This window comes from Nelumbo lutea, chromosome 2 (assembly GCF_056320005.1).
Source record: "Nelumbo lutea isolate HS-2025 chromosome 2, American lotus-T2T, whole genome shotgun sequence".
Lineage (NCBI taxonomy): Eukaryota > Viridiplantae > Streptophyta > Magnoliopsida > Proteales > Nelumbonaceae > Nelumbo > Nelumbo lutea.
In genome coordinates this window covers 106,445,665-106,470,260 of record NC_142685.1, presented here as the reverse complement: position 1 = coordinate 106,470,260, position 24,596 = coordinate 106,445,665, and the positions used below count along the sequence as shown (strand labels likewise).

Sequence of the window (24,596 nt, the reverse complement as noted above, 5' to 3'; positions counted from 1 at the left end):
GAAATGTTTCATTCCTTTTTTTGGATAATGATGGAATGACAAATTCCATTGGATTTGGAGCAGATTTCCATGGCTCCTCTTAACCCTAACAAATTACAGGAATTTTTTATTTTATAGTTCAACAGTGGATTGATGTTGATTGAATAGTGACAAGTGGTTGTAGAATGTTGGTGATCCTGCATGCTTTAGGGCTTTTGATGATAATAGTTTTAGTAGATAAGTGAATGTAAGAATCATTCAGTTTTTAAGATTGTTCATGTGTTGTATTGTGGCCAAATTTGAAACATGAATGCGTAGGCTGTGTTTAAATAGAATACACTTTAAAACATATAAGTTACAATGAAGGATCTTGACACAAGAACATATGAATTAAATTTTTTTCATCTTAATTAATAACAAATAGAAATTGTGAAATTAGAGCAAATTAATGATGATTAGAACAAAAATAGTAAATGTAATGTTTTCTCAAATATAGAACAGAATTTTATAGTCCCAAAGTACAGGGGAATGCATCCTGACCGTGAATCAATGCCAAAATCACGGGCAGGATGTGGTTTATAGGGGGGAGAGGGCAAGTAATGGGGGGAGTGGGGGCTAGAATTCAGAATTCTGCCTCAGATGTATCTGTACTTCTCTCTTTAAAAATTGATTAACAAACGGCAAATTTGAAATCAATTTCATGTCTTGCATTACTAATGTAAAGATTGTATTGCAATTAACTATGATCCATAAAGGAACTGCGGTCTTGACCCCATTTAACTATTTCTTTAAATGATTCTTTATTGCTTTTTCTTCAAGAAGATCCTGCATCCATATTATAATTGATAACAAGAAGCAGTTCAGAAGTGGTGTTTGATGATTAGCATCAATATGGTGAATATAACTATATTCATCAAAATCCAAAAGGAAATTCTGGTATTAATTACAATAGGAACCATGTCCAAAAACAAAAAACTTGAAAATAAACGTGCAAACTAGAGTTGAATTTACAAAGGAAGAGGGGAAACCTTAAAGCTATGTTTGGTTTGAAGGAAAAAGTAGGGAAAGGAAATGTGCACACATTCGACACTCCAAACTCTCATTGATATATTTTCATGTTCTCTGTTGCAATTTTGCTATCGATAGGCCTTTTAATTTTACCTTACTGCAAAAAAAAAAAAAAAGAGTATATCATTAAGTTTAATTTCATGTCCAAATTAATATTTCCAAATGTTATTCATCTTTTAAGGTCCATCACAGAATAGCACCAATTTCCACTGTCCTTTGTCTCAAATTGTTTCGTTTCATTTATTATGATCTTATATCCAGATTATTAGGCGTACGATGCTTGAATAAACCATGCTATGTCTTTAATACAAGGTTTTAAAAACCGATGTGGAGATAAAACCATTTTGGTCACCAATTTTTGGATCAGCGCACGGTTCAACCATCCAAATCGAATGATTCAAGAAAATGGACCCTTAGATTGGAATATTAGGGTAAAACATATGCATATATATGAGAGAAAAAGAAAAGGAAGGAAGGAAGAAAGGAAGAAGAAGAAAGAGTAAGAGGAAGAAGAGGTAATGCTCACCAGTGATAGTGACAGTGGCAACAACAGCGATGACAATGACAAACGGCGGCAAGGATGATGACAATCTGAGATCTCTCTGTCTTTAATATCAGATTTACTCATATTTGAGATTTCTCTCTCCTTGATCTCAGATCTGAGACATCTCTCTCTCTCACTCACTAACTCACAGTGATCTTGGACCAAAGAACTCACCTCAATCCCTCCCCCCTACTCTGTTTCTCATCTTTTTCTCTTTAATCCTCCCATAAAAAAATTCATTAAACTGTGAACCACTATCCAGGTCGAATGCTTCAGTGGTTCAACCATTCAGGTCAGTGGTTCTTTAACCAAATCAATGTTCTTTTTTTTTTTTTTGAAAATGCAATTTAGACTAAAACTGGACCCGGAGATATGAGAGATTCCTGGGTCAAACGGTCTGACCATCCAGTCTAGTCTGGTTTTCAAAACAATGCTTTAATATGATTGGTTGAAATTTTGATTTAACATACAACAAATATTGCAACGTAGTTGGACTATTAACACTTGAATGGGTCGGGTTAGGAAGTTGCCAACACTTGAATGGTACAAAAATGCCCCTTTTAATAATGGATTTTTATGGATAAAATGACCATTGCCTTATTTACAAGAGAAGTAAAAGAACAAGGGTAAATACACTTACCCGGGTAAGAGTTTCCTAGGACAAACTTACCCAAGTAACTGCATTTACCCAGGTAAGTAACTTACCAAAAAATGAATGGGGCCTTAATACATTCAATGGTGAAAAGGCAGTCCCCTTCAAGGACAATGCTACTAAATCCTGAGTCGATCACCACTTCAATATCATCTTTGGTTGTAGGGGTGTCAATTGGAATGGATTTGGCCCAATCCAATATGAGCCCATTACAGATGGACAGGTCCAATCCAATCTAGTGAATTAATTTGGACCATTTTGGGCCAGTCCAATTCAATGTCTCTAGACCATCCAATTTGTTCAAATTGGTTTTAATTATGATAGGTTCCAACCCAAACCTTGGCACATGTATTATTATATACTATCAATGGACCAGATATTGGTTTAATCTAACCCAGCCCAATATAAATCCATTATAAATGGACCAGGTCTAGTCAATCCAATAAATACATTGAACCCTTAAGTTTAGAATGGTCTAATTCAATATGTTTCATTGGTCCATCCAATCCATCCAAATTGATTTTGTTTGGATGGGATCCAACCCAAAACTGGTCCATTGACACCCCTACTTGGCCTCCCACGCTTCTGCTACTAAAACTAAGCAGCATCCAATCTTCTTATACTTTAAAATGATGATGTACCCTTATAGTCTATAGCAATCCATCCTATAAAAGCTTTGCCTTCCACTTTGCACAATGCATCAAAGTTGACTTTAAGTTGATTGAAACTTAGAGAAGACCAATTATAATTGATTACTAACAGGGACCCGTGTGATGCACGGGATTTGTTAAGTTAAAGATAAACAATAAAAACATGTAAGAGTGTACAAAAGGATGTCAACGGGTCGTGTTCAGCACAAGTTTGCCTCAATCCTAACCCGACCCTCTAGCACTCCAACTCGAACCCAATCCGACCCAACTTAAAAAGACATGATTCATGAACCTAACCCGACCCTATAGGGTTTAACCCGATTCTGGCCTAACTTGACCTATATAGTTTTGAATGTATTTTTTAACACATTTTGAAGACCTAAAATACATTAATTTAAATAAGGAAGTTGTTTTATATATTTTAAGGTGTTATTTTTTCCATTTAAAAGAAAGAAGAAAATCAAAATCAACATATAAATAAATTATAAAGTTTAAGTCTATAAAGTTAGAAGTTAAGAAATTGTAAGAGTACTTGGTATATATGCAAGGTATCATGAACGGTGGGGCGGGTCAGCCAAAACATGAACCTAACTCGGGTCAAAGAATCAAAACTCTAACCCGACCCTAAACAAAATATAGTTTTGAATGTATATTTTAACACATTTTGAAGACCTAAAATACATTAATTTAAATAAGGAAATTGTTTTAAATTCTTGTTTCCTTGCCCCTAAACTTTTTATATATATAATACAATTTCTAATTTTTGAAATATGATTACAAATAATATTCAAGGCATCTTGAATACATAAATTTAAGATGTGACATGCACATCTAATATGAATTCATTTACCATTTAAGCATGGTTTTAATTGAGATTTTAAAATATTTATTGCAAAATCATTATTGCTAGCATTATCAAAACTAATAGAATTGTTTTCTATTCCATAAGCATGCAAAGTATTTAAAATACTTACAGCAATACCCAGGCCACTATGTGGCCATTCAAGCCTAGTAAAACTTAAAATTCTTTTATTCAAAAGCCAATTTTCATCAATAAAATGGTTGGTAATACAAATATAACTAATATTAAATTTGGATGTCCAAACATCCAAAGTAATTGCAACTTTAGAATTAAGATTTGCTAACAAATAAATTAAATTTTGTTTATATGAATAACAAATTTTTAAAGCATCAGTTCTTATAGTATTCGTAGAAACTTTTTTATATTGTGGGTTTACAGAACTACGCAACCATTTTTCTAGCTTTGGATCTTCAGCTAACATAAATGGTTGTTCTGCATGTACAATATACTTAGCAAGTTCTTGTCTCATTTTTTCTTGTGAATATCTAAAAGTAACAAAACTAGTCACCCTCCCAATCTGTGTTTGGGTTGTTTCTCTCCCTTCATCTTCCTCTAGCTCATGGGTGAGCAGAAGTCTACTCAAATGACCCGTACCACCCTTTCTACAATAACTAAAGTCTTTCCTACATTTTTTGACAAACGACCCTTTTCCCCTTCCCCTCAATATCTTATACTTTGAAAAAGTTCCAAATTGAGCTACTTAGCTTAGAAGCCCTCCTTTTTCTTGTAGTACCACTACCATTGGGGGTGAGAGTTCCACTTCCATCGACATCAAACGCATCAGTGCTAACACTAATACTATCGTGACGCGATTGAATGCCATCCATGGTGAATATGTTGGGAATCAATTTTGAGAAGGGCCGGCCATTTATTTAATTCTAAAAAGATAAAAATTAATCTAATTCGACTTACCCGGATTGCCGGTTCAAAATCCCAACTTGATTTCAACGGTTGAAGTCTTTCAACATCCAAGCCTCCTGGACTAAGATACTTGAGCTGGTTGAGCAAGCCTTCTTGTTGAAAGTCGATACTTTTAAAAAGTTGAGACTTGAGAATTGGAGAATGCAAAATCAAACAATCAGCTAATCAGAATTTCTCATATTGAAAATAATTGAGAATGTATGACTATGAGAGAGAGAGAGAGAATTAAGAGACTTGTTGAATTGGTGTGATGAGAATGGTGGAGGATACGACTATTTATAGGAATTGAACATGATTCAATTTCCCAAAATACCCAAAAAACTATCTATTATTTAGTTTTTAGGAGAGGTATTTTAGTCACTATAAAGTTACTTATAACTTTGCCCAAAATGCCCCTCTAAACTAGTTGTTATATAGCTGTTGGGGGGCATTTATGTCATTTTTTCAATCCTCCATAAGCAAAATACAGAAATACCCCCCCTAATATGGTCGTTTATAGTTGTTGGGGGTATTTCTGTAACCCCCCAAAGGGGCCCAATGGCTATATTCTCTCGTGGGCTGAGTGCAGCCCGTGCCGGCCCATGGGCCTCGAACCCCCGACCCAGCACAGCGCGGACCTCTGTGCTGGGCCTGGCACGGCCCATTAGCTGTCGTGCCGGCTAGTGTAAATCGAGCGGCCCAGCCCGATTTACACCTCTGTACGCTAGTGTTCACGAAACACACCATTCGTGAATTGTGAGCAACACCATATTGTATTATTGATAGTAACATTCAATGAGATAATTTAGGATAACTAGTGCATTCTAATATAACAGTTACGAGATCGGATTCAGTACTCACAAAATAGTGCTTACATTATATTTATAGCTACTTGCAACTGTGCACTAAGAATATTTTTTTCATAAGGCTGCATTTGTTTTAGGTGTAAATTCAGTTTTACACATATGGGAAATTTGAATTGGTTTAGTTATAGATGGAAATTAGGACCAGTAGATTTTGAAAATTTACAACAATCATGTATGATTGTCAAGGTGTAAATTCTGTGAAAATTTATACAGAGGAGGAAAGTAGAGGAAGAAGAAGAAGAAGAAAGAGGAGGGGGAGAAGAGAGAAAGAGAGAGAACGAAAGAGAGACAGATAGGAGTTGGGTTCAGATCTGCCGCTGCAGCAGCGGTGACGGAACATAGAAAGTAAAAAAGGGGGGAAGAAGAAGAAGAAGAAGAAGAAGAGAGAAGGAGAAAAGAGAAAGAGAGAGAGAGAGAGAGAGAGAGAGAAATGCCAGTGCCACTGCTGCCTTGGTTTCAGATTTGCCACTGTAGCGGCAGTGACAGAATAGAGAGAAAAAAAAAAGGGGGGAAGAAGAAGAAGAAGAAGAGAGGAGGGGAGAGAGAGAGAGAGAGAGAGAGAATACCGGTGTCACTGCCGCCTTGGTTTCAGATTTGCCACTGCAACTGGTTGCAGTGGCGGTGACGGAATAGAGAAAGAAAAAAAAAAGGGAGAAGAAGAAGAAGAAGAAGAAGAAGAAGAAGAAGAGAGAAGAGAGAAGAAGAGAGGAGGAGAGAGAGAGAATACACATGCCAATGCCAGTGCTGCCATGGTTTCAGATCTGCCGCTGCACTGGTTGCAGCAGCAGTGACGAAAGAGAGAAAGAAAAAAAAAGGGGAAGAAGAAGGAGAAGAAGAAGAGAGAAGGGGAGAGAGAGAGAGAGAGAGAGAAATGCCAGTGCCACTGCTGCCTTGGTTTCAGATTTGCCGCTGTAGCGGCAGTGACAGAATAGAGAGAAAAAAAAAGGGGGGAAGAAGAAGAAGAAGAAGAAGAGAGGAGGGGAGAGAGAGAGAGAGAGAGAGAAATACCGGTGTCACTGCCGCCTTGGTTTCAGATTTGCCACTGCAACTGGTTGCAGTGGCGGTGACGGAATAGAGAAAGAAAAAAAAAGGGAGAAGAAGAAGAAGAAGAAGAAGAAGAAGAGAGAAGAGAGAAGAAGAGAGGAGGAGAGAGAGAGAATACACATGCCAATGCCAGTGCTGCCATGGTTTCAGATCTGCCGCTGCACTGGTTGCAGCAGCGGTGACGAAAGAGAGAGAAAAAAAAAGGGGAAGAAGAAGGAGAAGAAGAAGAGAGAAGGGGAGAGAGAGAGAAATCACCTGTCGCTGCTGCCTTGGGTTCCAATCTGCGAAGAGAAAAAGAAGAGAGAGAGGAAGAAAGAGATTGTAAAACTACAATGATAATTTCGGTGTATATATTACATCGCTTATCAATGTAAAAAAATTCAAAAATCATTTTTAATCAATTTATAGTGTAAAACTACACGCATTCCAAACATTTGGAAAATCGAACCAAGGTGTAAAGTTTACTCCAATTCGATCCTCCACCCCAAACAAATGTGGCCTAAATAAATATATACAATACAAAGATATTTCTAATGCACAGTTACAAGTAACTGAATATGGTATGAGCATAATTTTGTGAGAACTAAATCTCAAGTTCAATAGCTACAGTCCTCACCGGGGTATAAGTGGGATGGAATCTGATGTGGTTCTATCAAGGTTTAAAATATTGATATGCCGGATACGTCGGTATGGGTGTATAGAGTGAATCGGTACTATTTCTTTTAATTTTTTCTATTTTTTTCTGAAACTGGTTCAAAGGGCAGTTTAAGTGTCCTCCATCCCCTAAACTGGTCAGAACCCCGATACACCCACTATAGGAGCATATCGGTGGGGTCCCGGATACGTATCCATACTTTAAACCTTGGGCTCTATCAACCTTGTACACCGTTTGAAATGCTGAGCAGAGACAAATCAAGGATTTGTTTTGGCTTCCATGTGGTTGCTGAAAGTCCTTTCAAGTGGTGATCCAGCACTACAACTCAAAGGCTGATACAGCTATTTTCTGGTAGTAGGTAAGAATCCGTATCAAAGAATTTGATGATGGTGTTTTGACATAGTTCAAGTGCTTGAAGCGGCATAGTTCAAGTGCTTGAAGCGGTGGGAAGACAACGTGCTTCTTGAGGTTGTTGATCCCAGAGAGTTCAATCTTGGCATTGCGGTGGCCATTCAAGAGGAAGCAATCAAGCAACTTCTATTTTGGGACAAGCAGTATGGGTGATCATGGGTCGGATTGGATTAAGCCCGAACAGGTTTAAGACCAATTAACTTACAGGCCTAATGAATAATGACTTTGGACAGGTTTAAGACCAATGATAAAGGCTCTAACCTAGAATCAGGCCCAGCTTAAATTGCAAGCCTAACATTATCCTGGGTTAGGTTTACGAAATTTTAGGTCTAATGAATAATGACTTTGGACCCATGATATATCTAAATTTAATTTTTAAAATTAAATAACATGTAATATATAAAAAAATATTACACAAATCCAAGTTAAATTGACCTTGGTTATGTTTTGGGTTCATGGCACAAAAAATAAGGCATACGCCTCATTTAATTTCCATGCTTGATTCGACTTGGCTTACCTATCATTTAATTCCCACCTTACTTAAGAGGACAATTCTAGTACTTGAATTAACTAAAGTGTTGTATGTGTTTACTCATGATAGTTTATTTATATATTAAAACAAAATTTTTAACTTTTATATATTATATAAAATAATACATTTAATATAAAATATAAAATGTACATTATATATATATATATATATATATATTATAATAAAAGAATATATTATATTATATTTATTATATTATAGGCTAACTCAAGGCCCAACCCAGGCCGAACTTAAAGTGTTGGGCCCAATCCCATCCTAAAATTTTCTGGGCTTGGGCCCAGAAATTTGTGGGCTGGGGCGGGCCAGGGCCAAGAATGATCACCCCTAGTCTTTAGAGTTGTTTATCGGCAGTGAAGACCGAAGAATCTGCTGGAGAGACCTTCATAGGTTGGAACAAGAAGCAATCAAGAAGGCTCCATGTGAGGATGGATGGTATGAGTTGGGAGGAGCAAGAAGAGAGACCTTCACAGGTCATACTGCCCGGAATGATCACCCCTAGTCTTTAGAGTTGTTGTTTCTCGGTAGTGAAGACCGAAGAATCTGCTGGAGAGACCTTCATAGGTTGGAACAAGAAGCAATCAAGAAGGCTCCATGTGAGGATGGATGGTATGAGTTGGGAGGAGCAAGAAGCAATCAACCAGGTCATACTGCTCGCAGCCCGGCATGGCCCAGCATGAGCTTGGACCAGCCTAGCATGGCGGTCCACGGGCTGTGCCAGGCCTAATATGATCATGCGAGCCGTGCTGGGCCTAGGGTTTTAGGTTTATGGCAACACGGTATGGTACGACCGAGCGGGCCAGCACGATTCACGACATAACCTATATATATTATTTATATATATTTATATAATATTATAAATTATAATTATTTAAAAATATATAGTATATAATATATTAATAAAATAAATATTTTTAAATTTTATTATATTAATTTATTTAATTATTATATATAATCAATTGTATACACAAAATTCATATAAAATTAAAATTTTAAGTTTTTTATCAATTTTTTAAATAAATAACTTTGGGCCGATGCACAACCCGACCTGGCATAAAGAAGACCATGAGCCAGTCTAACCCATAACATAATAAGAGCCCACATGGGCTTGGCCCATACTGGACTAACCCCTAAAACTTTCACTAAGGAGGACAGCACGACCCACCTTACACCTCTATTTAAGCCTGACCGATCGAAGATACCCTTATAATCCTTTTTTTTATTTGTTTTAATAAAATTTCTCTTTGTGCTTTTGATCCCTGACGTGAATTCTCTCCATAAGAGATCTAATGTACTTTGCTCTGATTGAATCCCGTTTCTGAATTAGAGAATCAATCGTTCAAGTCAGAATCGTGATGCATCCACAAAACGATAATTACGAGTAGAAATGTCATATCAATGGCTCTGAATATATACACGTGGCATGAGTACTGGGCCAGGGCCCACAAGAGTCGGCCCAGATGATCCTCCCAGAATCCAGTTTTGGGAAATAAACCCAAAACAGTATTAAAGACCAAGTCAAACAAGGAAAGTTTCTTGTCGGTGTCTCACTCCCAACCGATGTATGTCACCTTCTCTCACTCCCACTCCTTTTTGTACATGAACTCGAACTGGAAGCTGTATTCTGAATTTCTGACTATAAAAATCACCTGGTAGCTATAGAGACCGTATATTGCAAACCATCAAAGAAAGGAGATCGAAAATTGCATTGAACCAGCGATATGGAGCCTGCTGCATTCTTCAGACTCTCCGTCTTTGTGTCTCTCACCCTTCAGTGGCTTATCAACCTGCCTCGTATCTCCTTAACTTCTATCTTCTTCTACTCTGTGGTTCTTCCCATCTTTCAGATTTCTTTGTACCTCCTGCCTCTTCGCTATGCTGCTCTTCTGCTGCCTGCGATCACTCTCTGCTTGCAGCGTCAGGCACTCAATCGCGACGGTCTGCTAGCAAGCTTTTTCTCTCTTTCTGGTGGTGTCCGAAGACTGGCTGAAACCACAAGAGCAACTATTAGAGGTATTTTTTGTGGTTGTGGATCCCGTTGCAAGGTTCTATCTGGTGCAGCTTTGAGTTTGGGAGGGAAGGTGATGGAGGGTTTGATGAGATGTTTATCAGATGTTGAGATTGCATTGCCAATGAGTGGGTATGTTATCGGGGTCGTCTACTATTGGGTCTACAGAAGCCTCACTGTTTTATTATTGGCTTTTTTCATGCACCATGGAATGGAGTTTGTACGACCGTTTTTGGCGATTGCTGATGAAGGGGGCATGGGGTCTTGTATTTATTATAGTGAGGAGGAATATAGTGATGATGAAAATGAAGATGATGATGATGATATTAATTATTATGATGAATATGACAATAATGATGATGATGATAGTGATATGATGGACGATGATGATTATGATAGTAGTGGCGAATACGATGATGATGAAAGGAGTTACAGTAGCTGTGACTACGATGATGATAATGATGATGAAAGGAGCTATAATAGCTGTAATGATAGTATTAACAATGATGTTGAGGACTGTCTTGATGAGACCTCTAGCAGAGATGATGATGAAAGGAGCTGTAGTAGCTGCAATGACAGTAACAATGATGTTGAGGACAGTGATGATGAGACATCCAGTAGCAATGATGATAATGATGATGATGAAAGGAATTGTAGCAGCAATAGTGATAGTAAGAATCATGTTGACGACAGTGATAACGAGACCTCCTGTAGCAATGATGATGATGAAAGGAGCTGTAGCAGCAATAATGACAGTAACAATAATGTTGAGGCCGGTAGCGACAACCATGAGAATGACGATGAAAGCAACTGTAATAACAATAATGACAGGGACAAAGATGTTGAAGACAGTGATGATAAAAATAAAATATGGATGATGATGACGATGAAAAGAGCCGTATTAGCAATGAGGATGTCGATGGTGATGAAAAAAGCTGTATTAGCAATGAGGATGATGATGATGATGGCATCGACAACAACAATGATGTCATAGATGGTTGCAAATGATGATGATGACAGCCACAACAAGAAGAGCCTTTTAACAAGGCTTATAGCCATGGAGTTGAACTTGAAGGGGTGTAAAGATTACAGTCACTAGAAGGGAGTTCGGCTGCATTTGGCATTCCTTATTTTAAAGACTTAACTCCTTTTGGATGTTAAAATGCCCCTATGAACATTGAGTTTTTAACTGAAAAAAGGACATATAAAATAATGAATGCCAAATACTGCATTAGTAGTATTGATTAGTAATTTGTTCTCCTTGCCAAACTGTTACATTTAAAATGGAATGGGGAGCTGGCTTCTCTTTCTCCTTGCCAAAAGTTTACCAGAGCAAAACTGTTTGTTGCATACGTAAACCTGCAATTCAGAATCTATTTTCAATCCGCAACTGAATTGAGAAAACCAATTGTTGTTTGAAAAAGCCATACAACAAATGAATCTATATTCAACAGGAAATTCGTTATGTTGTATTCTTCAAGTGGAGAGATCAGGTCTAAATTGTTCGATCACTTTCAGTTTATTGTGGAGCTAGTCCCACAAGAGGACAACGTATGAAAGGAAAAAAGAAAATGAGAATACTGCAATCTGCATGTAACTCCATTAAGTAGAAATCCGAGCTTGCAGAAGTAAAGCATGTAGAAGCAGCCAAAGCAGACCACAGGACATTATTCCTTTTTCCTGGAAAAAGTGTTTCAATGCCTTGATTCCTTGTTGCCACATACCTCTCTATAGCAAATTGGGCATGCCTGATAATGAAGAAAAACAAAATTAGAAAGATATATTTTCTTCTAAGAAGAAGAAGAGAAGGGCATGTGTAGGAAAATTTCTTAACTTAGTTTAGATTAAGGTTCTTTTTCCCCCTCAACAACTGACCTTATTGATGCTGAGCCATCTAGCGCCGCAGCCAGCATGGTAGACATGTTTGCAAGGCAGAGTGATCTGCCGGTCTCCTCTTTTGTATTCCATCTGACAAATCACACATCTGTTTGCCACCAACAGTGGAAATTCATATTCATTACCTATTGAGCACAGAAGAAGGTGAAGCAGAAAAGAAATTCCTTTGCAAAATTTTTAGGTCACAATAATATTTCAACAAGTTCCTAGTTTCCTAAAAACAAATTTCTAACAGTTGCAGCCAGACCTATAAAAAAAGAGAAACTTACACTGTTAAAAAAGGACCAGTTATGAGATTTGTCTTGGAGTACAGACAACAAACTGTATACTTGCATTTTCTATTTCATTCTGTATTCTGTTCAAGAATGCCTTGCAATTATGAACTTTACTTGAGGACGTCCACACAATAACTGTGATTCTTGCTTTTGACAAAAATATGAAAACACATGGACCCATTATCTCTTTATTTTTGAAGTAGGCTAGGTTGTTAACATTTTTATGATGAGAATGGTAGAAATTTTAAGAGTTATTCAGGTCCCCCATGGGGAAGGAATTTCTTGTGCTGAGCTCCTGGCCTTATCCATGGATTAATTTATCATACCCTTCAAGATGGTAATTTTCTGGTTATCCCAAGGTCTGGTGGCCCTTGGGCTCTTGGATACCTTACAAGGCAATACAAATCAAAATGCTCACTGGGTCACAGACTCAGTTTTACCAGTTAACTGAGCAATTAGCCTGTTCAAACCAATGAAAATCATCATTTAACAAGGACCCAGAAAGGTGACTAGGTTATCAGGTCAATGGTTAAACCATCTGGTCCAAGTCTCACAACATCAAGGTAAAGTCTTGTCATCCAGCATTAATTGCTGCTAGTTCACATGGACACTTGGTCTGCCAACAAGTGCATTTTTCTTTCAAGTAGATGATTGAGACAAATAACATGAAGATTTCCATGAGAGAAGTTAGATCAACATTGTAAAACATAATAAAATGTTTAAATTTCCAGTCAGCAGATAGGAAGAAAAGATGCTAATGCAATTTTAAAGAACAGTTAAAAAGCTTGAACTTTTACCGTTCCCCTCGAGATTTTTTCCTTGAGAAGAACCCACACTTGAATTTTGATATTGGAAGCTGAGAAATGTGCTCTTGGGAGAGACCTCGACTATGGGTTCCAACTGCCTCACCCAGATCAAGTAGTTCCTATGATGAAAATTGTGTTAATAACCAATTAAATATAGGAATTCTGAGTGAGAAAAAAAAAAAAAACTAAGAGAACTCTGAAAAAGTAAGCCAGATCACCAGCATTTAACTCAATAAGAATTTAAAAGCATTTTATGCTTACATCTCAATAGGAAGATAATTCAAAACAAAACAGATTCCCAAGGAAAGCAGTCACTATTTATTCTTAGCATTTTCAGAGACTCATACTCAACTGCACAGAATTCCGTTTGAAGCTAGGGGTGTCAATCGACCGGTTTTCGTTTGGATCCAATCCGATCCAAACCTTATCAAATTGGATTTGGATGGTCCATTATGATTATTGGATTGGGCCAATCCAAAATAAATTGATCCATATTCCTATTAGTTTGAATTGGGCCTAAACCAAATTTTCAATAATCCGATCATGAGGCAAAACCTAAAATCACATTTACGAAAGCATTTTTACAAAAGTACTTTTATGAAAGCACTTTTACAAAAGCACTTTTATAAAATTAATTTTATGAAAAGTATTTTCATGAAAGTACTTTTATAAAAATACTTTTACGAAAGAATTTTTACAAAAGTACTTTTACGAAAGCACTTTTACAAAAGTACTTTTACAATAGCACTTTTACAAAAGTACTTCTATGAAAGCACTTTTATAAAAGTACTTTTACACGAAAGCACTTTATGAAATCACTTTTACAAAAAAAAAATTACGGTACTTTTGTAAAAGTACTACAAAAGCACCTTTATAGAAATACTTTTATAAAAGCACTTTTACGAAAGCACTTTTACAGAAGCACTTTTACAAAAGAACTTTTATGAAAGCACATTTACAAAAGCACTTTTATGAAAGAACTTTTACAAAAGCACTTTTACAAGTGCTTTTATGAAAGCACTTTTAAAAACACTTCTACAAAAATGCTTTTATAAAAGTAATTTTCGAAAGAATTTTTACAAAGCACTTTTATGGAAGTACTTTTATAAAAGCACTTTTACAAAAGCACTTCTACAAAAGTACTTTTATAAAAGTCTATGGAAGTACTTTTTTAAAAGTGCTTTTACAAAAGCACTTTTATGAAAATACTTTTATCAAAGTAATTTTACAAAAGTGTTTTTTCAATGCCAAAAGTGATTTTATATAATTTTTGATATTTCATTCAGTTTGAGTTGGATCGGATCCAATCCATTTACATTTTAATGGATTGGATTGGATTTGGTTTGTATTGGATTTGGACTGGATTGGGTCCAGTCCATTTGTAAGTGCACTCGTATTGGAATGGATTGATTGGGTTGGACCAAATCAAGTCCAATTGACACCTCTATTTGAAGCCATTGTTATGCCAATGTTTTCTTTTTCTTTATTTGATAAATTGTTATGTCAATGTAAACAAGGTTAATCATAGTGTCAGAAACTAAAACACGGCTTCTAAATCATCAAACTAACTCACTATATAAAAAGGGCAGCCCAGAGACAAGGCTCCTGCCAATGCAGGGTCTGGGGAGGGACAGATGTACGCAACCTTACCACTGCACATACAGAGGCTGTTTCCAAGAAACTAACTCACTATATCTGGTGGCTAATTACCAAACTTTTTTTCTCAAAGAAAAGGTAACTATGATAATATTAAATAGGGACAAAAATACATGTACATGAGGGGATGTACATACCATGAAAAACACACAACCACTAGCTAGGAAGGGAAGAATCACCATGCAAGTCCACATTATACACCCCTGATTTGGCTGACCTGTCTGCAAAAATGCTTAATTCTCTGGGGATCCAACAAACAGAAGCATGCAAGAACATTGCCAAATCTCTCACTTCATCCAGATAATTAGTCAAACCTCCACGGCCCACTCCCCCGGTCATCAATCCATTTTAGTGTTCATGAAGTCACCTAGGTAAAGGCACAATAGGCGAAGTAGCAAATCAGACCTGTTAGTATCCAAGACTTCTGCCCTCATAGAGCCAGACACACCAATTGTCCTGCTAAAAACCTACACAACTGCCCCAATCTTCTCATACAAAATTCACCCTATACCATCCTTTCCCAGGATTCCAAAAGAAGTTCCATCAAATTGATAGTGAACTCCTTGTCCGTTGGCTGGTCAGATAACCTTCTGCGTGGCAAATGAGCTTGAGAGAAGAATGCAGGATCGGCCTTAGATTTCTACTCAGGTTTCCCATGTTAATACCCCTTCAAAAACATCAGATGTTAAGACCCAAACATTACATATATTGTATGTGCTTCCAACCTACCTGCAGTCTGGCTCTATTCTCAGACACCAGATTATTTCGTCCCTCCTAGATCCCCCACATGACCACATGAGTAAAAATCTTCAAATATGCTTTGCCTTTCTTTCTTAGACCACAGCTAATTACCAAACTATGCCCGACTACAAATTCTCTTCCAATATAACTTAAAGTCATGATTAAACCATTTTCTTCCAACATAATTCTTTCTGCCAACAAGCTTGCTTCTCCATAACTAGATATAAAATTTTCCTAACTAAAATACTTAGATATTATTTATGCCCCCTTTACAGTTAAAAATTTGCTTTCCACCCCTTCTAATTTGTGTCAATGTAGTAAATTGAAAGTGTCATATAAAAAAGGCCATGTCCAATGTTTGCCCCAGCTATCTGGGATTTGCAAGGGGCAAAAAAATAGGCATTCAAATAAGTGGGGCCTTACTAAATTAATGATCCAAAAGAGTTCATAACTGCTACTCCATAATAGAATATTAAGAATATGTAGATGAAAAGTTCTCCTGATGTATAATTTTCACAAGCCTAAAATTGAGAAAAGTGCTGTTTTATCCTAAGAGATGAGCAGGAGGAAAATGAAAAGTTAGAAGCATTTTCTATCCATTATAGATAATTAGTTTTTCTTGAGATGGGACACTCTACAAAAGATGGTTCCCTTGACACTTACCTGGGAAAATTAGGTCTATCAATGTACCAGTCAAGATAAATAAATAGGCTAGATATGTAACAGAATAAACATTAATAACACTCTAGGAATAAATTCAAAGTCCAACCATCATGTGGAAAATCTCGTGACATCCTAGCCTTTTTTATCAATTACACAAAATATCACATTCATCTAGCTAGTAACCATCACATGTCATACCATGGCTGTTGCATACCAGAGTTGAAATAACAGTCCTTTGTTGCTTTAACAGTTGGTCTTTTTCATCTGTTAACAATAAGTTAGTAAAATACAAATTTTCTGTGCTATTGAAGCCCCAAGTTTGGACCAGGCTGCATCTGCAGGGCATTTTGGTCATTGCACACAAATCAAAGATCTGGCATGTGCAATGACCAAAATCCTGCAGGTGCTGCTTGGACCAAGTACAGAATACAGGTGGTAAATCCTTTCACAATACATGTATCTTGTAGTAGGTACAGAATCAAGCAAGGTCCAAAATTCCGTCACATACAGGGCATATCATATCATATTGGCCCTGCCCCGATACACTAAATAATAGGTGTTTGGGGTTTTTGATATTTTCAAGGGGTAGGTTAGCCTAAGACTTACCCCCTGTGCGATTTTGGAAATAAAACTAAGTGTGATCGAAACCCCTGATAATGCACGTTTGTGCATAGCAGGGTGTTTCAAATAATTTGAACCTTTGTATCGAATTTGCATATGAGCCATACACCACTGTAGGACAAGGCATGCCAAATATTCTGCCAAATATGCCCATTCAATATAAACAACTAAAACCCAATATGTATATTTACCATCAAAAGAAAATCCATGCCTTTTCTTATTCAGGTCCAGTAAAACCTTTTCTGGATTAACATATATTAGATGCTTAAAAACACATGGTAGCAAAAAAATCAAGAAAAAAGAAACATCTTTAGAAATGCAAAAAAACAAAAAAAAAAAAAGAAAAAGAAAACAACAACAACAACAATCAGACTATTATTCCCCCACATCCAAATAATTTGAGACACACATATGCAGCCTTATAAGATTTCATGGGCCTCTAATTATGCTCCAAATAAATAATACCTACATTTGGGCCTCAAGATGGATAGGAGGATGCATGTACCATCAGATGACAAGGTAGACCTTGAATCTGTTCCTACCATATATCTTCAATTGTGAACTTAATTTGATTGCAGATTTCCTTTTTTTTATAAGTAATTCAATTCAGTTGCAGATATTGTGCTTGAAAATCTGACCACTATAAATTCATCCATGAATCCCCATGATAATGAATGTATATGACCACAGATACCGATCAACAAGGTATATGACCACAGATCAAATTTTGATTGCTGACATGCTCAATTTTGGATTTCTGGGAAAAATAAGGCATTGACTGTAAGCCCCTAAATCAGCTTTTCCCATCACAAGTTCTACAACCACCCATTATAAAAGGAAGATTATGATATGCTGATGGATGAGTCTATAATATGTTTGGATTCGAAGGAAAATAAGGCCAAAAGTGAGAACCCAACTATAGTATGGATCCATATAAAACATTAAAGGCAATCGGATTTAAAAAAGGTGATCAGGAAACCAGGGATTAAAATATCAGGCATATCGTATCCATACCAGTGCGCCCAAGTAGGGATGGATACAGCTATACAAGATATTTTAAATGTTTTAAAACTTCAAGGTACCTTCTCACATTCCTTTAATGCCCTATAAAATCAAAAAAAGAAAAATGTTGAGAAAAAAGTGGAGCATAGGTGATATCAATATGCACCGATACCAAACTTTGGGTATCGGGTATATTAATATTTTAGTCCTTGCAGGGAACTGATAGAAACTGGATGTTGCATCCTAACAAGTCTACCAGGAGTGCATAAGCATGGACAAATATTCACAAACTATGGATTCACCAGTGTCCTGTCCTATTGTTAAACAAGCAGTGAACAAAAGAAGTCAAAGATAATAACCAATAGCAATTATTAACAACAAAGCTAAATTGGCACATAGAACATTCCTGTATTCTAAAGGGGGCAAACCCAGGAAAAAGAGGCCACCTGGTCCTTCCCTCAGAATTTCAAATGAAAGATTGTCTTGGCATTTGAAAACTAAAGTTGTATTTTCTACTTTTCTCCAAGTGAAGGTGATGCAAAGAGATATAGGTAGCTCAATCCATATTCAAGGAACATAATTATTCCCTACACTCTTCCAAGAAGCTAATATAAAGCTCAGAAAAGTACAAGTGCTATTCATGGCAATGATCAAATTCAATTGTACCACACGAGGAGAACAGAGAAAGAGTTGAATATAAGAATCTTCTAGATGTGATGGTACAATCCATAATAGGAAATAAAATCCATTGCCATATTCATCATATCCAAAGGTTATTTCAAGTACAAGTTATTTGTCAAGGAATTCTCATTCATAGCATTGTATGAAAAGTGTATGTAGCAAACCTCATAAGTCATGTTGTCTGGGTCAATATTATCTTGCCAAAACGTCTGCAAAAATTCAAACAGCAAAGGCAAATGGTTCAATTTTTACCTCCAAAATGACATTTATATACAAGTTGTGAATTAGGGGGAGGGGGACAAATTGAAACATGAAAGTCCAAATGTATAAAATTTTAATATTACCATTAAAACAAAGTATCCAAATTAAAATTACATTTCAGAAATAAGAAAACCATTTGATGCAATGCCTAGTACAGTATATGCAATATGCATGAGGGTAGATTTTTCCTCTTATGTTTCTTTAATATAAATACAGTATTGGGAACTCTTCAAGTGCCTTTGAACCCCCTTCTCTAGGGATGCTTCGATCAGATCTATACAGATCAGTTCTCTCAACTATTGCACCATCAGAATTTTTTTTCCTTGGATCTCTCTGTAGAAACATCAGATCGGCTTGAATCTTTAGGTTTGGTATTGCCTAGAGGACATCTAGTGTTTCCCCTTGATTTGGCTTGGATCGGTTGTGATTTAGAATGGTTTTGATCCACTTCTGGTTCAGCAGACTTACAGTTTCCTTTTCTGGATATTGACTGAAAGGTACCTCTCTTTATCACCTGATTTGAAGTGTGCACTGCTGTTCTTTGTTTTTAATGACATTAGACAGAATGGATGTTCTCCCTATCAAGTTCAACGGTACGAACTATGCCTTGTGGAAATTTAATTTTCAATTCTATGTTGAGGCAAAGTGACTTCAGGGATATCTGGATGGGTCTATAGCTAAACCTGATGATTCAGACATTAAGGCTCTCAATCAAAGGAAAATTGATAATGCAAAAATTGCATCATGGATACTATGATCAGTTGAGACTGATATTGCAATTCCTATGAGGGGATACCGGACTGCATATGAGATGTATGAATATCTTGAAAAAGTATATCAACAATCAAACACTTCTAGACAATACCAAATCAAAGTTGGACTGACAGGCATGAGAATGCAACAGGTTCAAGCTTGAGAACATCCACTTTGTGAAAAAAAATGTCCATATCCAACCTACACATGTATGTATGCATGTATGTACACCATTCAAGTAAAATTTGTTCAATGGTAAGAAATTCTAAGAAGCAAATTTCATACCTGAGAACTACTAGGATCATGTTGATTTCTAATGCCTGCAAAAGGACATATATTGAAGTGGGAATATGTACTAAAATGGTAATTCTCCAGAAAGAACAATAGGACGAGACAACTATGCAACAACAATGGCAAAAGAATGGAAAGTAAATATAATAAAGATATAACAGTTCTCAACATTTAATTGTAGCCACCTGTCCTAAGACCTGCAGTTTAAACAGGTTTGACTCCACTAAAGTGATGGAAGGGTCTTCAATCTCCTTTATACTAAAGGGGGAAAAGTTATTAGGCATCCAGGACAATGATGGGCAGGGGCCATTTACTAGTTGGTGCATAACCAATTGTATTATAGGATTATACACTGTAGCATCATATGCTACACAATCTTAGCACTCAAGTATTTGAGATTCAAATCATATATGGACACCAAAAAAAATAATACACATGAACCAAATGCACATGTTGAGACAACCCAAGGATTCACAGGTCATCAGGTGTTTTGGTTCCATTAACTCTGATGTGTACTACTATTAGCTATGCATCTTGGACTGGACGGATTATTATTGAACTAGATGAAATAATTGGTTTCTCAAACGGCTGGAGACAGTTCAGCATGATATCCAAAAGAAAAACATGGTGAAACTGAGTACTGCTAAAAATTCTTCCTCAAAATTGTAGGATCATGGGTTATGATTACACCTATATCTGAAAAAATGAAAATTACTAAATGGATCAAGTAATGCCAATGTAAACAGGAAAAATGAAGCCTAAGAACAAGCACACTCAAACCAACAAGGAGAGTGCAGACCCACTGACCAACATATGTTCACCATGATGAAAAGCTAGATTCCATACTGAAGGTATGACAATTAAAATTCAATATGATCACTTATGAAATATAAACAATTAAAACAGTCATAGCATCTAAAATGTTGATGCACTATATGCATCATGAGATACTCGTCAGAGGGTCATATTGTTGCTGCTCAAGTATCTAGGTCAATAAACAGTTGGATATCATCACATTGCATAAACACCTTCTACAACCGTCCACTGATCTACAACCACTAAGAACAGACTGTCCAGAATATTTTTACCATTTTCTCTCTATTTGGAGTAACAGCACCTTTGAGATAGAAGCTTTATGATGATAGGAGTTCAGCACACCAAAAAGGAAGAATTCTCAGTAACTTAATTACCTACAGAGATTATCTAAGATGTAACTTGTTAACAATTCATTTCTTATCAAATTGTTAAAAGCTTTTAAGTCAATACATCATGAATATGCTCAAAAGTTCCACCCATAACATAAGTAGGAAAACAAATCATGACCACAATTCAGAGTTCACATACAGTCTTCAGGTGTAACATGTATAGTTGCCCCAGAATTTTCTCTCCCATGCATATTCGTGGGTGTCAAATCTTCATAGTTCATGGTTGCAGCATTATCCCAGGCCTGCCCACTTGCTTCTATTCTCTGTACATGATCATTTAACTCATAGGTATAACTATCACTATAATATGAAGTACTCCCTGGACCTGATGTTCCAAACTTGTATGAATTTGCATGCGTTGACCAGTATGCACTCTCCTGCATATTTAGAACAAAACAAAAGAAAATTTTGTTGTGAAGAAGATTCACTCGAGGACAGTGTTTAAAGTTGACATTCAAAGTCAATCAAATGATATAAGCAACTTGATAGAAACAAACAATTGAATTCCCCTTTTCTATAAATATTTTAAAAGGATGAACTAAGGACTCCACATTTTTTTATAATATGGACTTTCCTACAATTTTCCAACATCTTTTCTGTTTTTTCTTTATCTCCAATAGACCAAGAAAAAACCCCTTATACACAATATGAAACAACCACAACCCATGAGCAACATCAACTACCAGATTTGAATTTGATCGTGACTAAGCATAAAGAATCTAAGAAGGGCTATTTGACCAACTTATTAAGGACCAAGGAATTGAAGGTACATCGAAAAGACTAGTACCTGATCATGTATAGTTGCTGCAAGAGGAAAATCCGCCTGAGAGTATGTAAGACCTTCGAACAAATCCATAAAACTCTGGGTAATAGTGTACGGAAATCCAGTGTCGATGTAATGAACCTCCATCTGTCGGTTCCCGTCCATGTTGAACCACTCGTTTTAGATGTCTACAGTAAAGTAAGTCTAACCTTCAGAATTAAGATCATTAAAAAACCTGAGTCCCGAAGGGAAGAGAAGGAAAGCATTGAGAAAGCCGAATTGCTATTTCTGATATTAGGAGAGAAAATTCATCCAAGACAGTTAAAGAAGATCAATTGTTCGTCATTACCTTCACTTCTTGCTTTCTCCTATTCGGCTATTCCCTGTACAGAAAAAACAGCAAAACAAAAACAGAGCAATCAGAACTAAGCAGCTAAACCTCATTTCGTAATAGCTCTAAAGAATTCCCTGATCCTTGCCAAGTACACGTAGATTTTCCAAGAGCATTTAAGCGCTTGAAATTATGGACTGAATAATCCAAGAAACAATCGGCTGTAGCACATTTACATGAAGTACGGATTTCAGTCGATCCGATCCTGACGCAGAGAAGTTGGTAGCAAAAGATTACCTGAATGTCGGAATACTAGGGCAGAAAACACTGATCTCACGAGGTATGAGCCAGCATTGATCGCTCTCTTCCGTTTTCTGAAATCTTTAAGCAAAACATAAAGGAAATTTTAGAATCCTGGGCAAACTGACGCAGTCATTAAGACATTTCCGTGATATATTCTTTAAAATACAAAACTAAAATCTTGTTGTAGGAAAAGTAGATACCACACCTCATCTAACAACAACTCTGCTCGTTTCCATCAAATATGTCCTGACTCCTGATTTCCCGCGATCACCCTACAAGAAATCTATACAACCAGAAAGAATTTAGAGAAAAAATAGTTTTTACGTCCAAAAAATAAAGTTGATGCCACTAAAGAGCTGATAACAATGGTTTGCACTGACGTTTCCACCCCTGCAACCACTGCGTGAAAATAAAATAAAAATAAAAATAAGAGCACAGCAATAGAGGCCATTTATACCACATTCTCCATCAATTCTCAGAGATATCCTTGCTGAAAAGCTAAGAATGTTGAATTGCTCAATCGATCAACAAGGAGAAACAAGAAACCAAAACAATAAGACGAAAGAGAAGATTAAACAGGGAAAGCAGACGAAGCAGAACAGAAAAAACGAAAGAATATAATTCTAGGCAAGAGAAGGAAAGAAAATGAAAGATTTGAGAACTGACTTTGATCTATATGATTAGAAAGAACATAGAAAACGGACGAACGAGCTCATCGGCTCTGAAGATTAGCACACGAAAACGAAAGAGAATGGGTCTCCATCTCCAATCTCTCTCTCTCTCTCTCTCTCTCTCTCTCTCTCTCTACTTTCTCTCTCTTGTGGCGCTTTTATGCTGAGATTCAGAGACACGCGACACAGTCGACACCAACCAGACGAGAAACACTCCGACATCTCGCGATACACGAGAATGAGAAATAGCTCAAGCTCACATTTTTCCTCCCAGGCAGGAAGCGGACACGATTTTCTTGGAAATTAATTTTCTTTCATTTTCCCTTTTTTATTTTAGTGACGTTAGTGATCCGGTATAGATGAAATACCACCAAAACTCAGTCTGTAGAACTTCGTTGGCACGTCCGATCCGGATCTGATTAAAGAAGTAAAAGAGTACTCCTTTCTCTTTCCGAATTTATGAAGGCTCAGTGGAGGCATATCCAGTTGCTCCCATTAATTGAGACATTCCAAGCGAGAAAAGTTCACATCACATGTTCCCAATTCCTAGAACAAAGGACGGCCTGGTTTTCTGGTTGGACCGGGCCATATTGGGTTTATCTAGAAATGCCCAATTTTGGGATTAGGGTTTCAGAATATTTTAGGATTGGAAGGCTGTGTGTGAAGGGTGTTTGTGTCTTTATATTATGGGTGGATTGGTCATTAGAACAATATTCTTTGATAAAGAAAGGACGTACTAGACTGGAGATGCCGAACCTGAGCTGGAGAGACCAAGGAGATCAGATTGGCAGGTCGGGTCAGAAGTTGCCAGGTGGCATCCCTACAATGATAGGAGAGTGAAGGACTGGTTTATTAAAATTTGGGCAGAAATTGGACCACTAAAACCCTTAGATCTTTTACCGGAAAACCCTAGATCTTGATCTGATCCCAGAGTCGGACAAACCAAAAAAAAACAGAGCAGCCAGGTTTGAACCGCCCTCCTAAACTAGACCAGTGTAACTTTGCGGTTAAACCAACCGATCAAGGCTCAAAGGTAGTTAGGGCTCTGAACGGGTTGGGTCTGGGTCGGGACAGGAGACCCAATTGGTATCGGGTCTGATCCGATAGACCCGATTATATTGCCTTATATTTTGTATTTAGAAAATAACTTTGATTTTGGATTTTGATGTTATAAACTTAATAAAAATGACAGTAAATTAATAAATTATTTATATGTTAATAAATTAAGTATTTTTAATTAATATTATCTTATATATTATTTACTAAATTTACCATTTCAGATATAAAATATAATAAAAAGTTATATATGTATATAAAACTGATCCAATTATTAAATTCTAAACAAATAAGAACGAAAATTGATCCAATTATTAATGAGAACAAAATCATGGAACTAAAACGAACATAATTGGTTCCGTTGGATCTCTCTCTCTGATCATGGCTTGTAGAAGTTGGCTAACTAGTTGACATTCGGCATCTCTTAGCTAATAC

The 24,596-nt window shown here is 36.7% G+C and overlaps 1 protein-coding gene across 5 annotated transcripts; it reads right to left on the bottom strand.

Moving 5' to 3' along the window:
* Positions 1-11,628: 11,628 nt before the first annotated feature.
* Positions 11,629-23,403, bottom strand: LOC148872549 (E3 ubiquitin-protein ligase BIG BROTHER-like). Of its 5 annotated transcripts, none has more exons than XM_088969521.1 (12): positions 23,101-23,403; positions 22,892-22,932; positions 22,640-22,717; positions 22,429-22,512; positions 22,150-22,183; positions 21,825-21,988; positions 21,177-21,414; positions 19,827-19,861; positions 18,692-18,736; positions 13,155-13,282; positions 12,062-12,170; positions 11,629-11,934 (listed from the first exon to the last, which is right to left on the bottom strand). In XM_088969521.1, exons 6-12 carry the CDS (start codon positions 21,963-21,965, stop codon positions 11,881-11,883), a joined length of 750 nt encoding a protein of 249 aa, XP_088825647.1. In that variant the 5' UTR covers positions 21,966-21,988; positions 22,150-22,183; positions 22,429-22,512; positions 22,640-22,717; positions 22,892-22,932; positions 23,101-23,403; the 3' UTR covers positions 11,629-11,880. The 5 variants fall into 5 exon arrangements, with proteins under 5 accessions (XP_088825647.1, XP_088825650.1, XP_088825649.1 ...); XM_088969524.1 differs by having other exon boundaries at positions 22,892-22,949; positions 23,101-23,240; XM_088969523.1 differs by lacking the exon at positions 22,892-22,932 and having other exon boundaries at positions 22,640-22,706.
* Between the last annotated feature and the right edge of the window lie 1,193 nt (positions 23,404-24,596).

What these genes read in the sequence shown, in the direction of transcription:
- LOC148872549 (XM_088969521.1), bottom strand. Translation starts at nt 21,965, where the DNA reads ATGGACGGGAACCGACAGATGGAGGTTCATTACATCGACACTGGATTT. An exon ending in CAGACAACATGACTTATGAG is followed by an intron (nt 13,283 to 18,691) that starts GTTTGCTACATA and finishes TTTTCATCATAG; the next exon opens with GAACTACTTGATCTGGGTGA. An exon ending in AAAAAATCTCGAGGGGAACG is followed by an intron (nt 12,171 to 13,154) that starts GTAAAAGTTCAA and finishes GGTGGCAAACAG; the next exon opens with ATGTGTGATTTGTCAGATGG.